The 24,007-nt window shown below is 40.4% G+C and overlaps 1 protein-coding gene across 1 annotated transcript in view; it reads right to left on the minus strand.

Annotated features, from left to right (window-relative positions):
* Window positions 1-23,090, minus strand: part of PCDH15 (protocadherin related 15) — a 1,022,916-nt gene extending 999,826 nt beyond the window's left edge. Inside the window, 3 exon segments of the mRNA XM_030204966.1 lie at window positions 19,493-19,558; window positions 22,347-22,361; window positions 23,036-23,090. Of these exon segments, the coding sequence (XP_030060826.1) occupies window positions 19,493-19,558; window positions 22,347-22,361; window positions 23,036-23,090 (136 nt within the window).
* Between the last annotated feature and the right edge of the window lie 917 nt (window positions 23,091-24,007).

Consider the following 24,007-nt stretch of genomic DNA (forward strand, 5'->3'; position numbering starts at 1 on the left):
TCATGGAATAGAAACTAAAGTACCTGCCTGAAAGCAATAATTTAAGTTCTTTGATACTCAAATTGTGTTTTACATTCATATCAAATTTTACATTTTTGAAGATGATCTAAAATTCATGGTGTTGGTATCCCTATAGCCACAGGTACAATTCTCTTGATAGATAAGCACTGCTACAGTAATGTCTAGGAAGTACTTTTTCATTGAATTCAGTTGGCGTTATGCAGTTTATGAGCTGAATGTTCCCACACCAGTAAAGACACAGGGTTGTACATACCCATAAAGTAAATTGCTACTAAAAAAAAAAAAAAATCAGTGAATAAACGAACCCAAGTATTAAGGAACTGTTCCGTTATTTGTTTTGTTTTTACTCTGGTATAAAAATCTGCTTCAGATTTATGCATGAACATATCCATCTCCAACTGAAAAACCTATCAGAATAAAAACTGGAATAACTCTTTGATGTATCTACCTTGAGGAATTTGATAGGTCAATATTTAGCCATATGAAGAGCACATAATTTGAAATATCTAAGGGGCCCTTTTACAAAACTGCATTAACCCCTGAATTCTGTTAAAAAAAAACACCTCTAAAAAATGTGTGCAATTTGAGTAATGAGCCAATTAACACCAATAATTGAGATTTTAACAAGCAATTCTTGGTGCTAATTAGAATTCATTAAAATTCACATATGCAAATTTAGATGCGGGATCCATGCATAAATTTTATGTGCAGATCCAAAAAGGGGATGTGGCCTTGGGAGAGTCATGGGCAGATCAGGGACATTCCTACAATTTATGTGCGCATTAGAGGGATTTGCACCTAATTTAGGCACAAGGATTTACCCCAAGGTATTGTTGGTGTAAATGGTTGCACTTAAATGTAGTGGTACCTCCTAGTACTAAGACTATTCCAATGTTGCTTCCTCTCTCTCCCCCTTCCCTCCCATTATCCAGCATCAATTTCTCTCTCTCTGCCCCTTTCAGTGAACCATTTTGCATCTCAACCTCCCCTCCCCTCCACTAGCCTATGGTTGAGCATTTCAATCCCCCTCCACATTCAAACTTGCCTTGTCTAGAGCAGTGGCAACATAGTGATATACCTAGGCTGCCTGCAGCCTGCTCCAAAATGTTCCCTCTAACCCATCCTTCCCCCCTCTGGAGTGGAGGAGTAACCTAGTGGTTAGGCTGGTGGACTTTGGACCTGAGGAACTGAGTTCAATTCCCACTTCAGGCACAGGCAGCTCCTTGTGACTCTGGGCAAGTCACTTAACCCTCCATTGCCCCATGTAAGCCGCATTGAGCCTGCCATGAGTGGGAAAGTGCAGGGTACAAATGTAAATAAAAAATTTTTTCCTGTTTCCACATAGTTAAGGCAGGTCAGAGGTGGTGCTTTGGAGCAGATGCATGGGGGGGGGGGGAATTGATATGCTGAACTACAGGCTGGTGGAGGGAGGGAAGTGGAGTGAAAGACACCATCAATGTGGGTGGGGGTGAGGAATTAATTTCATCAGCCTCTATGGAGAAATACCCATAGATAAGACAATCCTGATTTTTAAGGCATTTTGGAGTTAAACATTTTCAACTTGTACACAAGTATATATGATATAAGCACCAAGAGCAGCAACCATTTTACAACTGTCAGTTTTAAAACATCAAAAGAAGCAACTAGGCAACATACACTTCTATGCAAATTTGATGAAGGTGATCGTAGATGTGCTTTCCCCACTCTAGCCATGCCCAAATCATGTCCCTTTGACATATACACATATTACAGATTTAAGCATATAAATCCTCTTTCCAAAATTGGGTTTTCAGGGTTTATTTGATATACATGTGTAAATGTCAAGGGTCTCAGAGAGAATAATCATCTACGATAAAAGTCTGATGGAAGCCCTCAGGGGTATACTTGCGTGCTTCTGCTACATACATACACACACACACACATACATATATACACTAGTAAAAAAGGTCAGTTTCTGAAAGAAATGAACGGGTGCTAGCAAGGTTGTCCTCTAATAGAAATTATGTTTTTAAGGGAACTGTTAGGATAGAGTATGTGTGAGAAAGAATGAGTGAGTATGTGTGAGAGAGTGAATAAGTATGTGTCAGAGAGTGAGTATGTGTGAGAGAGAAAGAGTGTGTGTCAGAGAGAGAGAGAGAGTGTGTGATTGAGAGAGACAGAGTGTGTGATTGAGAAAGAGACAGAATGTGTGCGTCTGTCTGTCTTGTGTGAGTTGAGTGAGAGAGTGTAGTGTGTGTCCGGTATGCACCAATTATGCTCTCTCCCCTGCATTCATCTATATGCAGCAAACATCCTCTGTGCCCTGCCACCTTCATCCATCCATATGCAGCATCTCTCCACTGCCCCCTCCATCCATCGTGGTGCAGCAATTCTCCTCTGTCCCTTGCCCTCCCCCCCTACATGTGCATCAACTCTTGCATTCTCCCCTGGCCTCTCCTCCATCACCCATATCCAGGGCCCCCACTCCCCCCATCTCTCTCCCCTCTGAGTTCCAGGCCCCCTCCCTACCTCTCTCTCTGCGTGCCCTCTGAGTTCCAGGCCCCCCTCCCCTCCCATTGAGTTCCCAGGACCCCCTCCCCTGCATCAGGAGTCTATCGAAAAGCAACATATACACATCATTTAGAAATGTCATATAAAGAAACCATTCAAAACATCATTTGGAATTACCGCCCAGTTACCGTGTGGCTCGGGTGGTAATTTAATTTTTTACATGCACCCACTAAGCACACTGTAAAATAATTTCTATTTTCCGGTGTGCGGTGCTAACCGGGTGGTAAAAGGCATTCTATGCACGTAGACCATTACCGCATAGCTAACTAGTGAAACCTTACTGCTAAGTCAATGGGTGGTGGTAAGGTCTCAGACCCAAAATGGACACACGCCAATTTTCATTTTGCCACACATCCATTTTCAGCCAGAAAAAAGGCATTTTTACAGGTGCGCTGAAAAATGGATCTGCGTGCATCCAAAACACACTCCTACACTAGCACAATCAATTTTTCAGTGCACCTTAGTAAAAGGACCCCTAAAGGACTTAACACTGACTATACTACCTGCATCAGGAGTTCAAATTCTAGTCTAAACAGTAACATAATAAAAAACGCAATACGTATCTATATAAACCATGAATGAATGGCATATGTATAAGCTTAGAAATAAATGTAAATACATATATATGATATATATATATGAAATGAAGATAAACCAAGCTAGAGTATGTTGTATCTGTAACATACACATCTTAGGGGGCCCTTTTTTACTAAGCCGCATGGTGCCTATGCACGCCCAATGTGCACCAAATTGGAGTTACCGCCCGGTACTCTGTAGCCCCTTCTGGTAATTTCATTTTGGTACGCGTCTGCTATGTGCGTCAGAAAATATTTATTTTCTGGCGCGCAGCAGCTAAGTGGTAAAGTGGCATTTGAGGTGCATAGACATTACCCGCCCGGTTACCGCGTGAGACCTTACCACTAAGTCAATGGCTTGCAGTAAGGTCTCAGACCCAAATGGATGCTGTGGCAATTTTCATGTTGACGCACGTGTTTTCGCAAAAAAAGGCATTTTTTTGTAGGTGCGCTAAAAACATAAATTGTACATGTGCCCAAAACACGTGTCTACATTACCTCAGGCCATTTTTCAGCGCACCTTAGAAAAAGAACCCCTTAGTATAAAAAGTATTAATAAAATATATATATGACAGCAAAACAATTACAACAAATACAAAAAGAAACATACCCAAATGTGCATGTATCAAATGCACAGGACTGTATATGAGTCACAGTGTGTAGTTAAAAAAAAACTATGTGAGAATTAACAAGAAGAAGAAACACAGGTGAATATAATCCATCACTGACAGCAAATGTGAAGATGTTTAATGTGCAACACATACCATGTGTCCATTTTTGGCCAAAAAAAATAAGACTTTTTTTGCAGTGCGCTGAAAAATGGATCTGCGCATGTCCAGTACATGCACCTAATCCAACACAGGCCTGCAAAATTATTCTGCCATTATTGAAAATGCTGAAGTGATTAACAAGTTTAACAAGCCAAAAATAAGGCATGGTCTAGATGTCATAATACTGTCCTATTCATTTAGATGTGGCATACAAAAAATGTTGATAACATTATTTTATATAACAGCCACTGAAGTGGAACAGACAAAAACAGCATACAGCTCTCTAAGGGATAGTGTGAGATGTAACATTCATCAGGTGTACAAACCAATGAAGATAATGCTGAAAACACATACCTATAGGGGAATTAAATGCACCCTCCTCTTATCCACTACTTTTATATGTCACATCTAAATATTAAAGAGTAGCTTTATGCCATCTAGCCCATACTTAACACTGGCACTTGAATCCACTTCCATACTCACTCACAAATTAAACCACACAACTACCATCTTTCATGAAAGAAAAGTTGGCTGCATTTCAATATCAACCAATCAAAAAGTAATCACAAACTACTAATTATCAAGCGACTTTCAAATGACCTTACCATCTATTATGCTAGTCTGTGCCGAATTAGCTGTCCAAATTCCATCAAATATATTTAGGGGTCCTTTTACTAAGGTGTGTCAAAAAATGGCCCGCGCTGGTGTAGACGAGTGTATTGGACGCACAAAGGTCCATTTTTCAACAAGCCTCCAAAAAAGACCTTTTTTTGTGGCAGAAAATGGATGTGCAGCAAAATAAAAACCGGTGTGCGTCCATTTTGGGCCTGAGATCTTAATGCCACCCATTGACCTAGTGGTAAAGTCTCATATGTTAACTGGGAGGTACTGGTCTAAGCGTATACAATGCCTATTATCACAGTAGCTAGGCGGTAATTCAAAACTGACTGGCATACGCGCCTATGCAGCTTAGTAAAAAGGCCGCTTGGTTATTCAACAAACGTATTGCAGTAAGACCTGCGGTGTCGACAAGGCATCACCTTGGCTTGTACAGGTCTCACACACAAACCTTTCAAACCACAAAGAAAATAGTAATTCAAATTATAAATACAGGCCACTTGCCAACTGCTCATTGTCTTTTCCCTCTACTGTGACCCCTTACCCCCAACCCAAAAGAAACAATCCCACCAATACAAACACACAGCACAAAACAAGAATGATAAATAAATATCCCCAGCAAAATTCGAAAACAAAACTAATGACAGGCCATGTGGGATCAAAATTTACACCTCCACGTTCCCATTCCCACCACCCACCACCCCTGTAGCATACTAAGGGTGAGGCGATGGGGGCAATCCGCCCCAGGTGCAGGCACCAAGAGGGTACGCGGAGCAATCACATGGCTGTCGGCTCTGCCGGTCCCCTGACCTCTCTGAAGTTACTTTCTGTTCTGGGGCAGGAGACCGGCATAGCTGACAGCTGTGCAACTGCTCTGTGCACCCCTGTGCTAGGAGGAAGGTTTGTGGAGGTGATGCACTTCAGGGGTCTGTGACATGCCTCGGGGTGGTGATGCGCCTCAGAGGGGTGTGATATACCAGGGGACACAGCGGCAATCCGCCCCGGATGACAACCAAGCTAGGTACACCACTGCACCACCCTAGCTCTTCTTCACAGAATATCTCCTCAGTCTCAATGTTCCATTTCCTCCTTCCCTCCCTTCCAGAATTCCAATCACATCCCAGGTTCCAATAACCCTTTCTTTCTCAGCACTCCTCCAAATACCCTTAATTAAATTCCACATTAGGTTCCCCAAACCTCCTCTTAAATGTATTTAATTTAATTCTAATTTCTTTTAATATAATTTTAATTATATACCCAGAGCTCCTCATAAATTAATTAATTAACTTTACTTGGCTTTCCCAATCCTGTTATTAAATGCTTTTTTCTTACAACATGAATAAACTTTAAACTAATTTCCATTCCACTAATCCTCAGTACTGGGATCACTGCTATTTAACATATTTGTAAATTATATGAAATCAGAACAACGATTGAGGTGATTAAATTTGCAGATGATACAAAACTATTCAAGGCTGTTAAAACAAGTGCGGACTGTGAAATATTGCAGGAAGACCTTAGCAAATTGGAAGACCAAATGGCAGATGAAATTTAATGAAGACAAATGCAAGGTGATGCAGATTGGAAAGAATAACAATTCATAGTTACCTGATGCTAGGGTGCACCTTGGGGGTCAGCACTCAGGAAAAAGATCTAGGTATTGTAGATAATAATGCTGAAATTCTGCTCAGTGTGCAGATCACGGTCAATAGTTTGAAAGAAAGACCGCAGAGATCTACTTAAAGAAGCTAAGTTGAATTACTTGTTTAGCTGAGTTTAAAGCTTAAGGCTAATTATGAGGAAGTCCAGCTCCCCATAGACCGAGTTGCATGTGTATGGGCTTCTCAAGGCCTTTTTCCTCCTAATACTAACAAGTGTATTTACTAGTTGTATTTTGAGAACCCATTTTATTGTGGATATATTTCTTTATCATAGTAGGGATCACCCCCAATAGTTAATTTTGAGCTTGGTAATATTAGTGCATTGCCATTAAATCAGAAAATGGAAAATCAGCCATTTTCCAGCTGCAGTAGAAATGGTGGCCTTGGAAAACCAAACAGTGGAGAGAAAATAACTGCACACAAACCATGATATGTGCTTCAAAGATTAAAAGGTTCTTTATTAACAGAGTCAAGGACCCAACAAAGACTGTGTTTTGGCCTTAAAGGCCTGCCTCAGGAGTCCAAGGTATCTGTAAACACCAATATGGTGTTAGAAATTCTCAGTGCTTTTTTTGTAGAAAAAAAGGTGCCGGTACTCATTATGGGCGGGGTCACCACATATGGCTCCACCCCTATGATAGCCACACCCACATTAACCACACCCCCTATACCAGCCATGGCACATATAAACAGACATCATTGAAAATATTATAGTACTATAGGAGAAAAAAATAACGTGATTTTTTTTCATGATAAATAATCTCTGTAAGCTCTTACAACTCCAGTATACCCAGTGCAAAATAAGACAGCCAATGTAAATTCTCAAATTGGACATATTACAAACACTAAAATGAAAATAAAATGATTTTTTTCTACCTTTGTTGTCTGGTGACTGTTTTTCTTTCCATATTGGTCCCAGTCTGTGATTCTGCTTTCCTTTGTTTTCGCTTAACTCTTCTGTGCCATTTGTCATTTTTGTCTCCTTTTTCTTTGCTTTCTTCAATATTTTTTAGGCTCTCTCTCTGTACAGATTTAATTCATTCTTACTATCCATTCTTTAATTTCCTTCATCTACCTGTGGCTTTTCATCTTTTCCTCACCCTTGTTCTCCCTGTGCCCCTTCCTCTTATTCTCCAGTCTTTCTCTATTCCCCTTTTCCATCCAGCAGCTCTGCTTTCTCTCCCCATCCTTCCAGTGTCTCCCCTATTTCTTTCTGCATTCTTCCATCCAGCGTCTTCCCTCTTTCTCTCCCCATCCTTCCGTTTTCCCTCTCTCTCTCCCCATCCTTCCCTCTGTTGGTTTCCCTCTCTCCCCAATCCTTCCCTCTGTTGGTTTCCCTCTTTCTCTCTCTCCCCAATCCTTCCCTCTGTTGGTTTCCCTCTTTCTCTCTCTCCCCAATCCTTCCCTCTGTTGGTTTCCCTCTTTCTCTCTCTCCCCAATCTTCCATCTGTTTTCCCTCTCTCTCCCCATCCTTCCATCTGTTTTTCCTTCTCTCCCCAATCCTTCCATCTGTGTTTTCCCTCTCTCTCCCCATCTTTCCATCTGTTTTTCCCCTCTCTCCCCATCCTTCCATCTGTTTTCCCCTCTCCCCAATCCTTCCATCTGTTTTTCCCTCTCTCTCCCCATCCTTCCCTCTGTTGGTTTCCCTCTCTCCCCAATCCTTCCCTCTGTTGGTTTCCCTCTTTCTCTCTCCCCCCCAATCCTTCCTTCTGTTGGTTTCCCTCTCTCCCCAATCCTTCCCTCTGTTGGTTTCCCTCTCTCCCCAATCCTTCCCTCTGTTGGTTTCCCTCTTTCTCTCTCCCCCCAATCCTTCCTTCTGTTGGTTTCCCTCTTTCCCTCTCTCCCCAATCCTTCCCTCTGTTGGTTTCCCTCTCTCCCCAATCCTTCCCTCTGTTGGTTTCCCTCTTTCTCTCTCCCCAATCCTTCCCTCTGTTGGTTTCCCTCTTTCCCTCTCCCCCCAATCCTTCCCTCTGTTGGTTTCCCTCTTTCCCTCTCTCCCCAATCTTTCCCTCTGTTGGCTTCCCTCTTTCCATCTCTCCCCAATCCTTCCCTCTGTTGGTTTCCCTCTTTCCCTCTCTCCCCAATCCTTCCCTCTGTTGGTTTCTCTCTTTCCCTCTCTCCCCAATCCTTCCCTCTGTTGGTTTCCCTCTTTCTGTCCCCAATCCTTCCCCCCCCCCCCCCCCGTGACACTCCGGGCGAGTCCTGCACTTAGTTTTTTTTTTTAAGACTCAGATCGTGCGAACCATGCAGCCGGCAGCGATTGAAAGAGGCTGTCTGGGCTGACGTCTGCGTCGGAGCTTCCCTCACCCTCTGCGAGTCCCGCCTTTGTTGTTACAACTTCCTGTTTCGCGGGACTCGCAGAGGGTGAGGGAAGCTCCACGCAGACGCCAGCCCAGACAGCCTCTTTCAATCGCTGCCGGCTGCATGGTTCGCACGTTCTGAGTCTTAAAAAAAAAACTAAGTGCAGGACTCGCCCGGAGTGTCGCGGGGGGGGGGGGGGCAAAAAAAGGTGCCGGTACGCCGTACCGTTGCGTACTGGCACAAAAAAAGCACTGGAAAATCAAGCCAAAAGGACCTCTGTGAAACTTTTGCAGTATCGGAAGATCCCCTTATATGAAATTTTGTCCTTTACCGTCCATCTCTGGCTCTTTGCTTAGGGGGCTTTGCCTTGGCGTTCTCAGCCCGATCCATCCTGTGGCTGTGAGCAGTGGATCCCTCTCTTCTCCAAGCTTCTTAAAAGATCCATGTAAGAGTACACCAATGCCACATTTTGCTGCAGCTTTGTAAAAGGGCCCCATAATGAGGATTTTGTGTATCACATTACAGTGGCACATCCTATGTTTTCCATGTGGGGATTTTAAGCTGCAATCTTTTGGTTTCCAATCACGGATTCTACTGCTGAGTTAAAGAACTGTGCCCCTCCTTAAGTTACTATAAACTCTGTCTGCTTTAGCCAAGTTTGTCAGATTTATCCAATTTTTGCTTTCTCATAGCAAAAGATCTATAAAAGAAACATAGGAAAGAAGTGGGTGGTAGTTTACTGTGCATAAAGTTGCAATGCTTGGGATTTAAATTCCAAACTAAAGAATCTCTTCAGAAAAAACCCCCCAGATATTTTTATATCCAACTGGTCAATATTCAGCCAGGGTGGTCAGTTTTGTTTTAGAAAATAACTTTAATATTTGTAATTATCAATTATAATCAAGTAAATACTTGCACAACAAAGATAATGAAATAACAAATTACATAAAAATAACAAGAAAGGTAAACGAAAGGTAATTACACCAATTCAAATTCCATTTAGTTCTAGTTCTCAATTACGATGGGGGATCCATTCACTGAGGAGATTAAAAAAACATTAGGACAAACGTTAAAAAATATTAGGAACAAATTGCATGCTAAAACAGGAGAGAAGACTAAACAAAACTTCTTTCAATGTTCCTAAGAGGGAAAAGACCACATAACCCCCAAGAATGGAAGGTAGTTCCCATCTGAAGAACTTGGGGCATTAAAAAAAAAACTATTTCCAGCATTTCTGGGACTCTCTAGATACTTCAGGACATACATACAGTTTGTTTTCTTTTTAAAGTATTATCTGAATAAAAAATCTCTATGAGCGATATTTCACAGAGCCTTTTTTTTTCATGCTAGCCAATGCAGCAAATGAAATCTGAATATTCAGTTTCAGCGTCCAAATAGCTCTGGTGCTAAATATCTGGATAGGGCGGTCAGAGCTGGCACTATCCAGATAGCGGTGATATTCAGTCAACTATCCAGATATCTCCCTGCTATTGCGTATTTTGTTTAATATATTGATGAACTCTCTAGAATTATTTTTGTGCTCTTTAAAGGTAAAATATTATGTATATGCAGATAAGATAATGCTTCTTATTCCAGTTGAGAGCATGGAGTTGATTCCAACATAAGTACAGAATTGTATAAATGTACTGGAGTCTTGGGTTTCTGTTTATCATCTTAAATTGAATACGAAAAGACCAAGATGGTGTGGATGGGTACATACTCCACCACTTAACAATAATGTTTTAATTCTGAGAAATATTGAATTGAAGAATGAATCAGGGTTAAAGGTACTTGAGGTGTTACTTCACCCACTACTATTATTTGAGACTCAGGTTAACTCTATAACAAAAACATTTTCTGGAAATTGAGACAATTAAGAAGGACACAAAAGTATTGGCTTCCATCCTTCTACTAACCAAGGTAATGGTGGGCATATATAAAAGAATGGAAAAGTGTGTCATGGAATATGTGACACATTTTTCCATACTTCACAGCTCACAATCAGGCTTCCATCCAAAACCACGGCACAGAAACCATATTAACATCACTGGTGTCAGACCTGAGAAAAGAGATCAGCACAGGACAGAGGACCATGATCTTCCCATGTGACATTTCATCAACTGGTAGACCGTGGACTGTTACTAAACATGCTAGACAACATAAGTGTAAGAAGCAAGGTACTATCCTAGTTTGAGGGATTCCTGAACAACCGGGCCACAAACTAGAATCATAGCTGCACAAAGAGAAATCAAACATTCTCTTGAGCCGATGGAAACCTAGGCAACAACTTTCAAGCTGAAACTCAACAGAGAAAAAAAAAGTTCATGGTGATAACCAATCCTTCCAAACCAATAATAAGCAACAAAATTCATATAGATCAAAGGGAATACATACTAGATACAAACATTAGAGTACCAGGAATACTGACTGGCCAACACCTGACACTAGAATGACAAGTATATGCTCTAACATCAAAATTATTCAGATCCCTCTAAAAACTATGACAAATAAGAACATAAGTCTCAAAAACTGCCTTCTGAATCCTAGTCCAAAGCCTTGTCTTGTCCCAGGTAGACTACTGCAATGCATTCTATGAGTGCTGCAGAGAATACTTACTCAAAAAACTACAAACATCACAGAATACCTCGGCATGCCTGATCTGCGGTGCATTCATATAATACCACACAACACCACTACTGCAATAGCTATATTGGCTACCAATAAGAGCAAGAGTGATCTTCAAAATCTGTGCTTTTGTGTACCAAATTGTATATGGCACCACACCATGAAGTCACTAGTTGAATTAGTGCAACCTACACTCAAGGTGAAACTAAGGGGTCCTTTTACTAAGGTGTGCCGAAAAATGGCTTGTGCTGGTGTAGACGCATGTATTGGATGCGTGCAGGTCCATTTTTCAGACCACCTGCAAAAAAGGCCTTTTTGGCTGAAAATGGATGTGCGGCAAAATAAAAGTTAGTGTACATCCATTTTGGGCCTGAGACCTTACTGCCACCCATTGACCTAGCGGTAAGGTCTCACGAGTTAACCATGGGGTAATGGTCTATGCATGTACAATGCCGATTACCGCCCGGTTAGCGCCGCATGCTGGAAATTTTCCAGCACACTTAGTAGACATACATAAAAAATTAAATTACCGCCCGGGTCACACAGTAGCTTGGTGGTAGTTCAAAATTGACATGCGTAGGACCCTAAGAGACTACCTCATCAAACACCATCCCATCTGTAAAGAGGTGACCTACAAAGCAGCCCACATTGCAAACTTCCCATTTAGGGCCCTGTTTACTAAGCCGCGATATAGGCATGTTAATGTTTTTAACGTGCGTTAACCATGTACGTGCCTACAATATCCCTATAGGTGACTACATGGTTAGCACACGCACTAAGTGTAGGTGCGCTAAAAACACTAACGCACCTTAGTAAACAGGGCTCTTAATGAGGCCAGATGGTGTGATGCATTGCCAAAGAACACACAACACAACATCACCTATGAAAGGTTTTGTAAAAAATTAAAAACATTTCTGTACAAAAACTTCCTGACGATCGATGCAACCTAGCATCAAGAGACAGATAGCACAACAAATACACCATATCAAGATACCTCACTACATCCCTAGATATGTCAACTCATCCATCTATCTCTATTCTTCCTCTTCTTACATCCCTGACCTGTTATTGGTATATCTGTATTCTGATTTGTACATTCAACTTCTATTTTTATATCTGAGTTATTGACTGAGTAATTTGATTTGTACATCTGACCTCTATTTGTATATCTGAGCTAACGTAAGCCACACAGAACTGAGTCGTCGACTTGGACGTGTGTGGGGTATAAGTCCAATAAAGTAAAGTATTTTTCACTCAGTTTAGGTTGATTTTTCAGGTCTTAACAATAAGTCAACTTGATTATTATAACTTACTTTATGTGGGTCGCCATCGGTTATTGTGTAGACATCTTCAGATGCTTCAGAATACATTGGCTAGATTGATTTATCTGGTTGTGAAATGGGAGCATGCAACTCCTCTGTTTAGGCAGTTGCACTACCTCCCTATAGAGGCAAAGGTGCTGTTTAAACTTTGTGTAATTATATTTAACATTATCCGTGGTTTGGCTCCTGCTGCATTTATGTTATCATTTCCTTTTTTAAGGAAGGGTCTTCATGCTGAAAGTCAGCTTATGCTTAATTTTCCATCAGTATCACAGGTGAAATATAAATGGTACATAATTTATCATTATCTTGTCAGCTACAATATGGAATTCTTTGCCTAATGGGGTGAGGTTAGGAATGAATTAACTGAGATTCAGGAAGAAATTTAAAACATTTGTATTTGCTCGCTATTTGAATAGTTAAATTGTAAACTAAGCCTTTTTTTGTAATTTCCCAGTTTAAATCAACTGGTTGTTTTTGATGTTATCCACAATGAACCTGACAAGTAATTGTGGAATATAAGTATAATGAAAGGTAAGGTAAGGTAAGATAACTGGATAAAATCAAGGCAGCTATTTTGTGTTCTTAACTTTATCAGATTTGTTTGATTGAATACTGCTGCTCAGATAACTCTGGGGACCACTCTTACTCTGCCCATGGGCTGCCCTGGTGCTATCTGGATAGCACTAAAGCCATTTGTAATAATTTTTATTGGCATTACCTAGACAATGCTGCTGAAATTTGCTGATTGGCCCTATTCAGTGACGCTTATCCAAGTAGCATATGCTGCTACCAGATAAGTGCTTTTGAATATTAGGCTGTGAGGCTCATTTTCAAAAGAGAAAAAAAAACCTAAAAAAAGTAATAAAGTGCATTTGAATGTTTTTGTTCCCAAAACATCCATTTTTAGACATTTTTCTATGCAGTCTGTTGGCAGTGCATCCAAATCACAAGGAGGTGTGTCAGGGGCATGTTAAGGGTGGAATGTGGGCATTCCTAATACTTGGACGTTTTTTCTGACATAATGGAACAAAACAACATTGTGCAGGGCAAAGAGTTGAATGTTTTAGTCTAGACCTGTTTTTGTTTCCAAAACATCCAAATCACTATTTATGAAACCCATTTTTAGACATTTTTCTATGCAGTCTGTTGGCAGGTTTAATAACAACTAAGCACAAAAAAGTGCCATAAATGACTGGATAACTACTGGAGGAATAAAGGAATGACCCTCTCTTACTCCCCCAGTGGTCATCGACCCCCTCCCACCCCCAAAGATGTGATTGAAACTCTATATATCAGCCCCTTTGACAGCTTCAGATGTTATGGCCAGCAAGCAGGCCCTGAAGTAGCCTAGTGGTTAGTGCAGTGCACTATGGAGAAGGGGACCCAGGCTCATAATCCACTCTGTTGCACATGTGGTGGAAAATGTCAGTCCCCCCAAACCCACCAAACACCTACTGTACCCACATATTGGTGATACGTGCAGGGGGTAAGGGCTATTGTAGTGGTGTATAGTTGGGTACAGTATATTTTTGATGGGTTTTGGAGGGCTCACCATACAAAATAAGGAGGTAAAGGGGGGGATGTGTACCTGGGACCTTTCATGTGAAGTCCACTGCAGTGCCCCCTAGGATACCCCGCTGCTCTGCTGGGATTTCTCTATGGCCAGTCTACTAAGAATGCTGGCTCCTCCTACATCCCAATGGCGTAATTTTGTGTGTTTTTTACTTGGGCAGGGTTTTTTTTTCCCTGAAAATGGTCCAAAAATATAGACACACTAAGCACAAAATATCTAGAAAATTACTAGGAAATGGCCAGTTTCAAAAGAAGAATAATAGTCATTTTTCAGGTTCAAAAATGGCAATGTTCACCACATGATTTTTGAACGTTTTCAGCAAAATGTCCAAAGTCAGATTTAGATGTCATATCGAAAAATGTCCCTTTTTATATACTTGTCATAGACATTTTAGCTACAGTGTAGAAAAAAGAAAGAATACAGATATTGTTGTCAAACCATTAGACAGCCAGCAACTGAATCAACTGAGTTGAGCTAAACCCTATTTAAAAGCTGAAAAGTACCAGTCATAAACTACAGAATTTAGATTAATATGATTCAGTTCCTATAGCTTATAAGTTTCAAGGTTATTATCAGATCAATACAGATCACAATATACAAATCAAAGCACATCCCCTCACAATCTGAAAACCAACATAGATATTAAAAACAGACTCATAAAAATTATAACCGTATATTATTTGCAAAAAACTAAACACACACAGATATATCCATATGAAATACAAATAAAAACAAAATAATTAAGCAAAACAACAACATATCACATCTGCCCGCAGGTATTTTAACAATGGGCCATAAAAGTAGACCATGAAAAGTGGGCTGAAAAAGTAAATCACGTAAGAGTAATCACCATAATTTCTCAAGTACAATTAACCTGATCAACTCAAACTCCACAAGATACCATCCTTGCTTAAACTTTTTTTCCCAATCAAGATAAGCATACAATATCTATGTTTAATTTAAATGTTACAGAAAAGCCATATTTGAGTTGTTGTCGTTTCCTTTCTCTTTCTTTCTAGTAAAAAGTTAAATAATTTAACTCTGATCTTAATTCAGCGAGCATTGAATTCTACACTTGAAGAGTTGTCCCAGAAAAAGTTCTATTCCTAGTTTTAATCATTTGTTTTAAGGGGACCTTTTACTAAAGCTTAGCAAGCACTAATGGAATTATTGTGCGCTAAAGTGAAGATTCTATATATGGTGCCTAGAAAATCTGAACGGAAATCATTTTTGCCTAAGCATATTCTATAAGATGTAGGCACAGTACTTAGAATATGCTTGGTTGATATCCCAGTGCCTAAAACTATGTGCATTCATTTACACCAACAAAAATGTGACATAAATTCCTGTGCTTAGATTTATGCAGACTGAGCCATATTCTATATCAATGTATATAAATTTGGAAACGTCCATGAAATGACTATTTCTCAACCCATAGTCAGAGTCCGTTTGAACTGCACGCTTTAGAATTTAGGCACAGTTCATGAGAGTATATGCTTAGTAAATTATGCAGGTAAATTCTAATTATTGCCAATTAGTGCTCATTATTGCTTGTTAGGTGCTATTAACAAAGCTGATTAGCTTGTTAATCCAATTAAGTTACATGCATTGTTATGGAATACACTTAGATTTAGGCATGGAATGCTAGGCGTGATATATAGAATCCAACAGTAAATGCTAAGAAACCCATAGGTATGAAATGGCCTTCTTGGTATTTAGCGCACACCAGGCTTTAGTAAAAGTTTTCCTAACTATGGGAAAATATATAATCTTTGCCTTAACACTGATTTGGTGAGTATCAAGCTAAACTATCCTTCAAATATCTGAGGCTTGAAAGGCCAAACACAACACTTTAAAAATAATGCTAACTTTAAGTGGTAGCCAGTGCAAAGGCATAAAAAGAGAGGTAGCCCTGTACAATCAACTATGGTCAATAATTATTTTTGCAGCGATGTTTTATACAAAAGCACTCATGCGGCTTTTATTTGGAGGTGGACTGGCAGACCTGACAGGCCCTTCTGGATTCAAGGAATTCATATGTCACACAATTTTGTTTGCCGTTAAATCAATTCTTACCTCATGGATGGAACCCACAGGACCCACCCTACAACAGTGGCAGATCCTTATAATTACTCAAATGCATAAGGAACATATGGAGGTGAAAGGTTTTTCACATTCTTCGGTGGTTCAGCTTCAAACAGTCTGGAAATCCTTTTGGATGACTCTTTCACCAAGAGCCTGTAGTTATCTCTTGAACATCTAATAACTTTATTTTAAATTGCAGATATAGTAGGTGGGGTTGCCAGGTGGGTAGTGGGGGGGGGGGGGGTTGGGGAGAGGGTGGGTGATGGGTGTCTTATACCATTTATTGAAAAGTCAGGCTGATAAGGTTTGTAAGTAGCAGGCTTCTGCTATTCTGTTGTATTGTTCAGGACAATAAATATGCTACAGCGTTCCTAGGGGGGCTGACACCCGGGGCGGATTGCCAATGCGCCCTGCCCCCCGGGTGCAGTGCCCCCCCCGGATGCAGCGCGGCCCCCCCCCCCCCCCCCGGGTGAAAGGACACCCCCCGCGAAGGAACCCCCCCTGGGTGCACGCCGCTGGGGGGGGTGCCGCGTGCGCCTGTCCTCCGTTGTTCTATGCTTCTTCTCTGCCCCGGAACAGGAACCTGTTCTGGGGCAGAGAAGAAGCATGGAACAACGGAGGACAGGTGCGAGCAGCACCCTCCCAGCGGCGTGCACCTGTGGCGGACCGCACCTACTGCCCCCCCCCCCCCCAGGAAAGCCACTGTAAATATGATTGAAACAAATTATAGACCAAGTCAGACCACTGAAACAGCAGGGATACATTTACACATATAGGTTTTCCATATTAAGGGGTCCTTTTACTAAGATATGCTAGCAGATTTAGCACATACCAACAATTAGCACGCGCTAAATGCTAAGATGTCCATAGGAATATAATGGGCACCTTAGCATTTAGCACACACTAATTGTAAGTGCACGCTAAATCCATTAGCATGCATTAATAAAAGGATCCCGAAGTTATGCTGCCATATTCAGCGGTCCAGTTTGGATGCTTTCACCACTAAAAATCCTTTAAAAAATATGGGACTATGTCATATGTGTTTTCTAAGGTTTTTAATTTATTTTATTTGTTACATTTGTATCCCACATTTTCCCACCTATTTGTAGGCTCAATGTGGCTTACATAGTTCCGGAGAGGAGGTTACAGACTCTGGTGTGAACAGTACAGGTTGGTTTGTACAAGTACAATTAAATTAGAATTGGGGTAATTCATCCCATGCAGAATGCAAGGGTGGGAACCGTGACAAGGGATAGGGTATTGTCTGTTTCCTAGTTTGATTATTGTGCTTCATATTCGGTGTTTATGTCTGTTCTGTGGGATATGCTTCATTTCAGAAGCAGAAAAATCTGAATGAATCCAAAACATTCTGTTCCATCTTATAACTGTAAAAGTAATATATGAAATATGAGGGGCATAGTGCTGATCCATGGGCACACTACACTAGGTCTGTCACAGAGTTTTTAATGACTGTTAAAAATACTTGAATCGAACAAATGTTGTATCTTTTATTCCTATATTTTTCAGTCTATTTAATAATGTTACCTAATCAGTCAATGGCTGAAACCCTTTGCACAGATATGATTGAATTATCAATGTGTTCATACAAACAGGTCTCTGCCCCAAACAAAAGAATCTTTTAACAGAAAGGCATGGATTTTAGCCACTCTGTTTATGTGTCACAGATTTTTTAGCTATGGGAAGAGAGGACAGACAGACTACCACGAAGCTGCTAGCATTTATATAAGGTAATACGTATTCTCTATCTATATATCTGTAATATTTTTTTCAAATAAATTTTATCATCAATTTTAATCAATGCATTATGCAATCAATTATATAAATGGGCGCCATCATTTTTACACAACAATGCCACACATGAGAACCTATTCTTCAACTGTGTTTGGATGCCTAGATTCCTTTGTAAAATACTAGTGTAACTTGGCATTGGCATGCCTGACATTTATAAGTCCACAGTTACACCAGCCATATACCTAGGGCAAGGGCATGCATAGCCTACAGTATTCTGTAATTTATGCATGGACATGGGAGCCCCGCCCAAGTAAAAATCATATCTTACATTATTCTGTAATGTATGCATAGAAGTGGGATCCCCACTCATATGAAAGCATATCTTACAGTATTCTATAATTTATGCATGGAAAAGGAAGCCCCACCCATGTGAAAGCATCTCTTACAGTTCTCTGTAATTTATGCATGAAAGTGGGAGCTCCACCCATGTGAAAGCATATCTTAAAGTATTCTGTAATTTATTTATGGAGGAATTTATACATGGAAACGGAAGCCTTGCCAATGTGAAAGCATCTCTTACAGTATTCTGTGATTTATGTATGTTAATGGGAACCCCGCCCATAGGAACGCATATCCTACAGCAGTGTTTCCCCAAGCCCGGTCCTGGAGTACCCATGCCAGTCAGGTTTTCAAGGTATCCACATTGAATATGTATGAAAGTGATTTGCATATATAATTGAGGCAATGTATATAAATCAAACACCCCCTTGCATTAAAAGCTATGTCACATATGCTTACTCTTACAGTGGCCATTTTACTGGTATACAGGGTTAAAAGCAGGATGTAAAGAGAGCCTCTTCCTTGATAAAGCACTATGCGAAACTTGGCCATGTCGGCGGGGGTTCCCTGTTACTGCTAAATTGCCGTCTTACAGATAAGTGAATGCTTGTACAAAGAAAAAAGAATGCTTTAAGCATATATATACCGTCTTTGGGAGTGATATGCATATTTGCACAGCCTTTGAGAACAAAATTTTATAAAAAGGTTGTTGAAAGACAGGAGGGGAAGTATATGAGGATTTGCTACACACCATTTCGCCTGTGCGAAAGAATAAAACTATTCATATGGTTGTGATAAGCAGTTGATCTGATTCTCCCCGTATAAAAATTAAAAATTAATAGGTTATCAGCATCCTGCAGATGAGATGAAATGTTTGGGACATAGATTTATTTTTTCATAGCTTTTGGTCCCCACAGTGTGTGATTAGGGTGAGATTATATTTAAGGTACTCTTACAGAATAACACTTAGGCAATTTGCTACCATTTATTCATGTAAGTATACACTTATCCACAAAAGTGCTAGTATTCTGTAAATTCACATGCATAAGCAGTGCATAAATATAGATGCCCAGTTATATAATTAGGGAGTGCATTGTCTGTACATAAGCTCTAGAATACTAATGCTGAATAGAAGCGAATTTCTCATAATATTGAGGTTAACTCTCTTTTCCTTATGTGCAATATTGTAAACCATACTAAAGAAGAGATATGCAATGTTCCAAACCTCATGTTAACTGAAGTGAGCCTGTGATGTCAAAATTACTTACAAAATTAACTGAAGACTGACAGTACTTACCATTTCGACTTTCTTCATTAATCGAAACAATAGTGGCTGGAGGACCTGATCTAGCCAATTTGCAATCTAGATATAAAAAAAGAGAAACTAGTAAGTTATATATTTTGGTTTAAAACAAAATGATCAAACACAATTTATATTTAGTGAGATAATGTAGAGCTTTTGAATTTTTCCACCAAGGAACAAATAGTCACTAACTGCGAAAAAAGTTCCATTACAAGGGCAGTTTTCAAAATAATTTCCAGGGGTATAGAATGTTTTACCCACCTATGTCAGCTGTTTGGAAACTACCAACTCTGTAGGTCACTTTTACCAAAGTTCAGTAAAGTTTTGAGCTGTAAATGTGCAAATTACCCTGTGGTAAGTGCAAAACCTGTGTTGTAACTATTGGGAGCATTCACAGCATCTTTCCATGCAGTTACAGCACAGATACACATATTTACCACGGGGTGAGTGCATTAATCACAAAGATATGCTTGCTGTTTCCTATTTAGAAAGTGCTAAGCACTTCTATGTTCAAAAGTGGCAGGAGCAATGTGTCCAAATGGGTTACCTTTGTGCATACCATGTCAATAATGTGGAGTATGATCGCAGTGTCTCAAATTTACTGCAAATGCTTGTCATAGAACTTGCATCATGTCAAAGAGAGCTTCCTTCTGGATATGACCTGCATAATTGCTCTGGACGACACCTATATGGACAATGTCATGGGTCCTTTTACTATGCCACGTAAGCATCTACACGTGCCCAATGTGCACCAAAATGGAGTTGCTGCACGGCTACCATGTGGCTCTTGCGGTAATTTCATTTTTGGTGCGCATCCAATACGCATGGCTGAAAAATAATTTTTATTTTCTGCCGCATGTATTGGACATGCGCCAAGTGGAATTTGGCACACACAGGTCATTACCGGCCAGTTACCATGGGACTTTACCACTAGGTCAATGGTTGGCAGTAAAGTTTCAGACTCAAAATGGACCCACGGCAATTTTGATTTTGCCGCACGTCCATTTTCGGCACAAATTTTTACATGGCCTTTTTTACAGGTGTGCTAAAAAAAAGATTCTGCATGCTGCCAAAACCCACATCTACACTACCACAGGTCATTTTTCAGCACACCTTAGTAAAAGGACCCCTTGGTGTGGTGGTTTTCTCTGTTACCACTATGTTCGGTTTCTTTTATAGAGGGAAATGGGGACTCTCTCATGTGTTCATAATTTCTACCATCTCCATGTGGTGAACTCTCTTGGTATACCCTCTTGGTTTAAATACAGGGTTTCTAGCATAAAGGTAGCATCACATTATCTCCTGTTAAAGCTGCAGAAGTACATTTCTCTTAACTTTTGCATTAACTTCGGTGGCTTACTCCTGCTGCATTGGTCAATGAACACATGTACCATGGTTTTTATTTGCAGCAGGGTGCTATCTTTATCTGTATTGTTTGCACTATCACTGCCGCCATCTCTAGCCCTAGTGTGTGAGCTATGGTGGGCACCTTTTTATCCTGGCTGACGTGAGGCCAGAATGTTTCCCTTTTCTTTCCATCCATACTGTAAAGTCATCTTAATGAGATTTCCCACCCATCACCTGCCTATTTTCTGCCCTATTATAAATCATGCAGTTAGCATGTGTCTTAACGTGTGTTAACTGTCATACCATCATGGTAACAGTTACCATATGCATATGCTAATAGTTATTGTGCACTAATAGGCTTGTTAGTGGCTTAGCACCAGGGACGTAGCCAGACTACAGATTTTGGGTGGGCACCAAATGTTCTCCCCCCCCCAAAAAAAAAATAAAAATAAAATAAAAACTATCTCATCAGTTGGGAAAACACTTCTTTCCACCTTTTCAGTCTGCAGCAGGCATGTGCAGAAAACAGAGCATGAGCAGGTGCCAGTATCATGGAGAGTACTATTTTCATTACCAGCAAGGGGAAGTCTTCAGCTGGCTGAGCTTGGGATCCCCACCAGCTACCACCAAATGTGTGCTACTGTTGGGTGGGCCTGAGCCCTAAGTTGGTGGGCCCTGGCCCACCCAGGCCCACTTGTGGCTACACCACTGCTTAGCACACTTTAGTAAAAGGGGCCATGGATATAGGTATATGGTGCAACAATATGTGTATGTCTAGGCGCATTTAAGGGGGATATTCTCAGGGACTTGGGGGAGGGAGGGCAGGAATGATATATTTTTTTAATGTGCATGGTTTTTCATTGAAACAAGTCTCCTTATGTGTGGGGATTCAGTTTTCTGAGGCACTTTTCAACATTAAAGTACCTGCATAGTTTTAATCTGAAAACAAATGCAAAACTTATGGGTAAAAAGGACTGTGTAGTTAAGTGGGTAATTTGAAAATTGATCCTTAAATAGCTACATGTTCTACTGCTAGAGCATTTTGTATCAGGTTTCATGTGTTTAAACATCACAAATATCTACACAGGTAAATGCATATGCAAAGCCTGACCCACATCACAACACATAGCCACTTACAACACCATAATTTATTTCTACATATAGTACAATGTTTTTTTCATGTCCTTGTTTCAGAGATATTAGGAGATATCTCTGTGGAGCAGAAGTCCTTCAGGACATAGATGGCGACAAGGCAATTTTACCCAACTAATAACATAAAAGGATGATTAAAAGAGATACATTGTAATTAAAAATTCACAACAAAAACAAACATAACTAGAATTTAATTGGGATAAAAAAAGGATCTAATTAAAATGTGTGAACAGAATTTTAATAATGTACCAAGGAGAAGGAATTATAACAATGTTCCTAAAGTGTAAAAAGAAAAAAAAAAGGAAAAACAGACAAGCAATGTTGATGAGGTTACATTTTAGCATCTTACCCTCATATTGCCAGTCTGGGACCAAAAGTATAGAGCCATCAATGGAAGCAGAGTAGAATTATGAAAGGAAAGAAATAAGAGTATAATATATTTAACTGATAAAGTTTTAGCATGCACACACAGTAGCAACATCAGTATGAAAAGAGCTGTTATAGAAATACTGTATGTATGTAAATGTGATCTCCTAAAAATGAATTTATGAAGTCTTTGTCACTAGTCAGGACAAATAGGGGTGTTCACTTGTTAGCACACATTCAGCTCACTATTGCACCTGAAAAAATGTAAGGGCCCATTTTTTAAAATGCGAGAAGTTTTGCATTTACCATGCTTTGGGGGATAAAAAGTGGCCTTAGTGCATCCTTATGTGGGTCATTCTTATGTGCTAAGGCCATTTTTCTTCCAAGGTAAAATGGCCAATTTTTCAATTTTCCCCACCAATGGAGGGCCATGTGCTAATTTTCCTATTAGCATGTGGCCATTAGCACGTGATCCCCATTATGTAGGCAGTAAGAGCTCATGCGTTAAACATGTGCTAATTGGTTAGTGAGCAGCAATGTAGCTGAGATGTAGCTGTGCTAACCAATTAGTGCGCATCCACTCTCCACTCTCAGACCCACCCTCCCCCCCCCAGTGCCAAAATTTTTTAATTTTTTTAGCGCATGTGTAACGCGTGCAGATGCAACAATTACCTGGCACATTTGAGAGCGCCCATCGGTAAATCCTTTTTTGCTGGACTAAGCACATATTAGTGCTTACCACAGCTTAGTGGTTCTTTTACAAAGGTGCAATGAAAAATGGCTTGCGGTAGTATAGGCATGGGTTTTGGGCGCTCACCAATTCATTTTTTAGCACGCCTGTAAAAAAGGCCTTTTTTTGCCAAAAATGGACATGCAGCAAAGTAAAAATTGCTGCGCATCCATTTTGGGTCTGAGGCTTTACTGCCAGCCATTGACCTAGCGGTAAAGACTCCAGGTGGTAATGACCTATGCGCATCAAATGCCACTTGGCGCTCGTCCATTACGTGCACGTGAATATTAAAAATATTTTTCAGACGGCGCTTATCGACCACGCACCAAAAATGAAATTACCACAAGAGCCATGTAGTAGTTGGGCGGTAACTCCATTTTGGAGCGCGTTGGGCATGCATAGACGCTTACATGGCTTAGTAAAAGGGCTCCTTAGTAAAGGACTGCATGGTAACTACTGGAAGCAGGACCCTGTACTCGCCACACAAAAAAAGTTGTTTACTGCATAGTCATTCACAGCTAGCACAGACATGCTTAACATCTCCTCTTGTGGAAAAGATAATTGCATCCAGGCTAGCTGTACCATGCACTAACTTCAATATGCAGTCCATGCCTATTCTCCACTTATTACCCTTCCAGTTCCTGCTCACTAGTATACCATGCAGTTAACACATTAGTGCATGCTGTCTTGTTATTACAGTAATAAATACCACACTCAGGGGCCCTTTTACTAAGGTGCGTAGACACCTACACACGTCCAACATACGACAAATTGGCACTACCGTCCGGCTACCGCGTGCCCTGGGTGGGAATTCAATTGTTGGCGCACACCCAAAACACACAGTAGAAAATATTTTCTATTTTCTACCATGTGGCGCTTACCCAGCAGTAATCAGCAGTTTACACACGTTGAAC

This window comes from Microcaecilia unicolor, chromosome 5 (genome assembly GCF_901765095.1).
Source record: "Microcaecilia unicolor chromosome 5, aMicUni1.1, whole genome shotgun sequence".
Taxonomy (NCBI): Eukaryota; Metazoa; Chordata; class Amphibia; order Gymnophiona; family Siphonopidae; genus Microcaecilia; species Microcaecilia unicolor.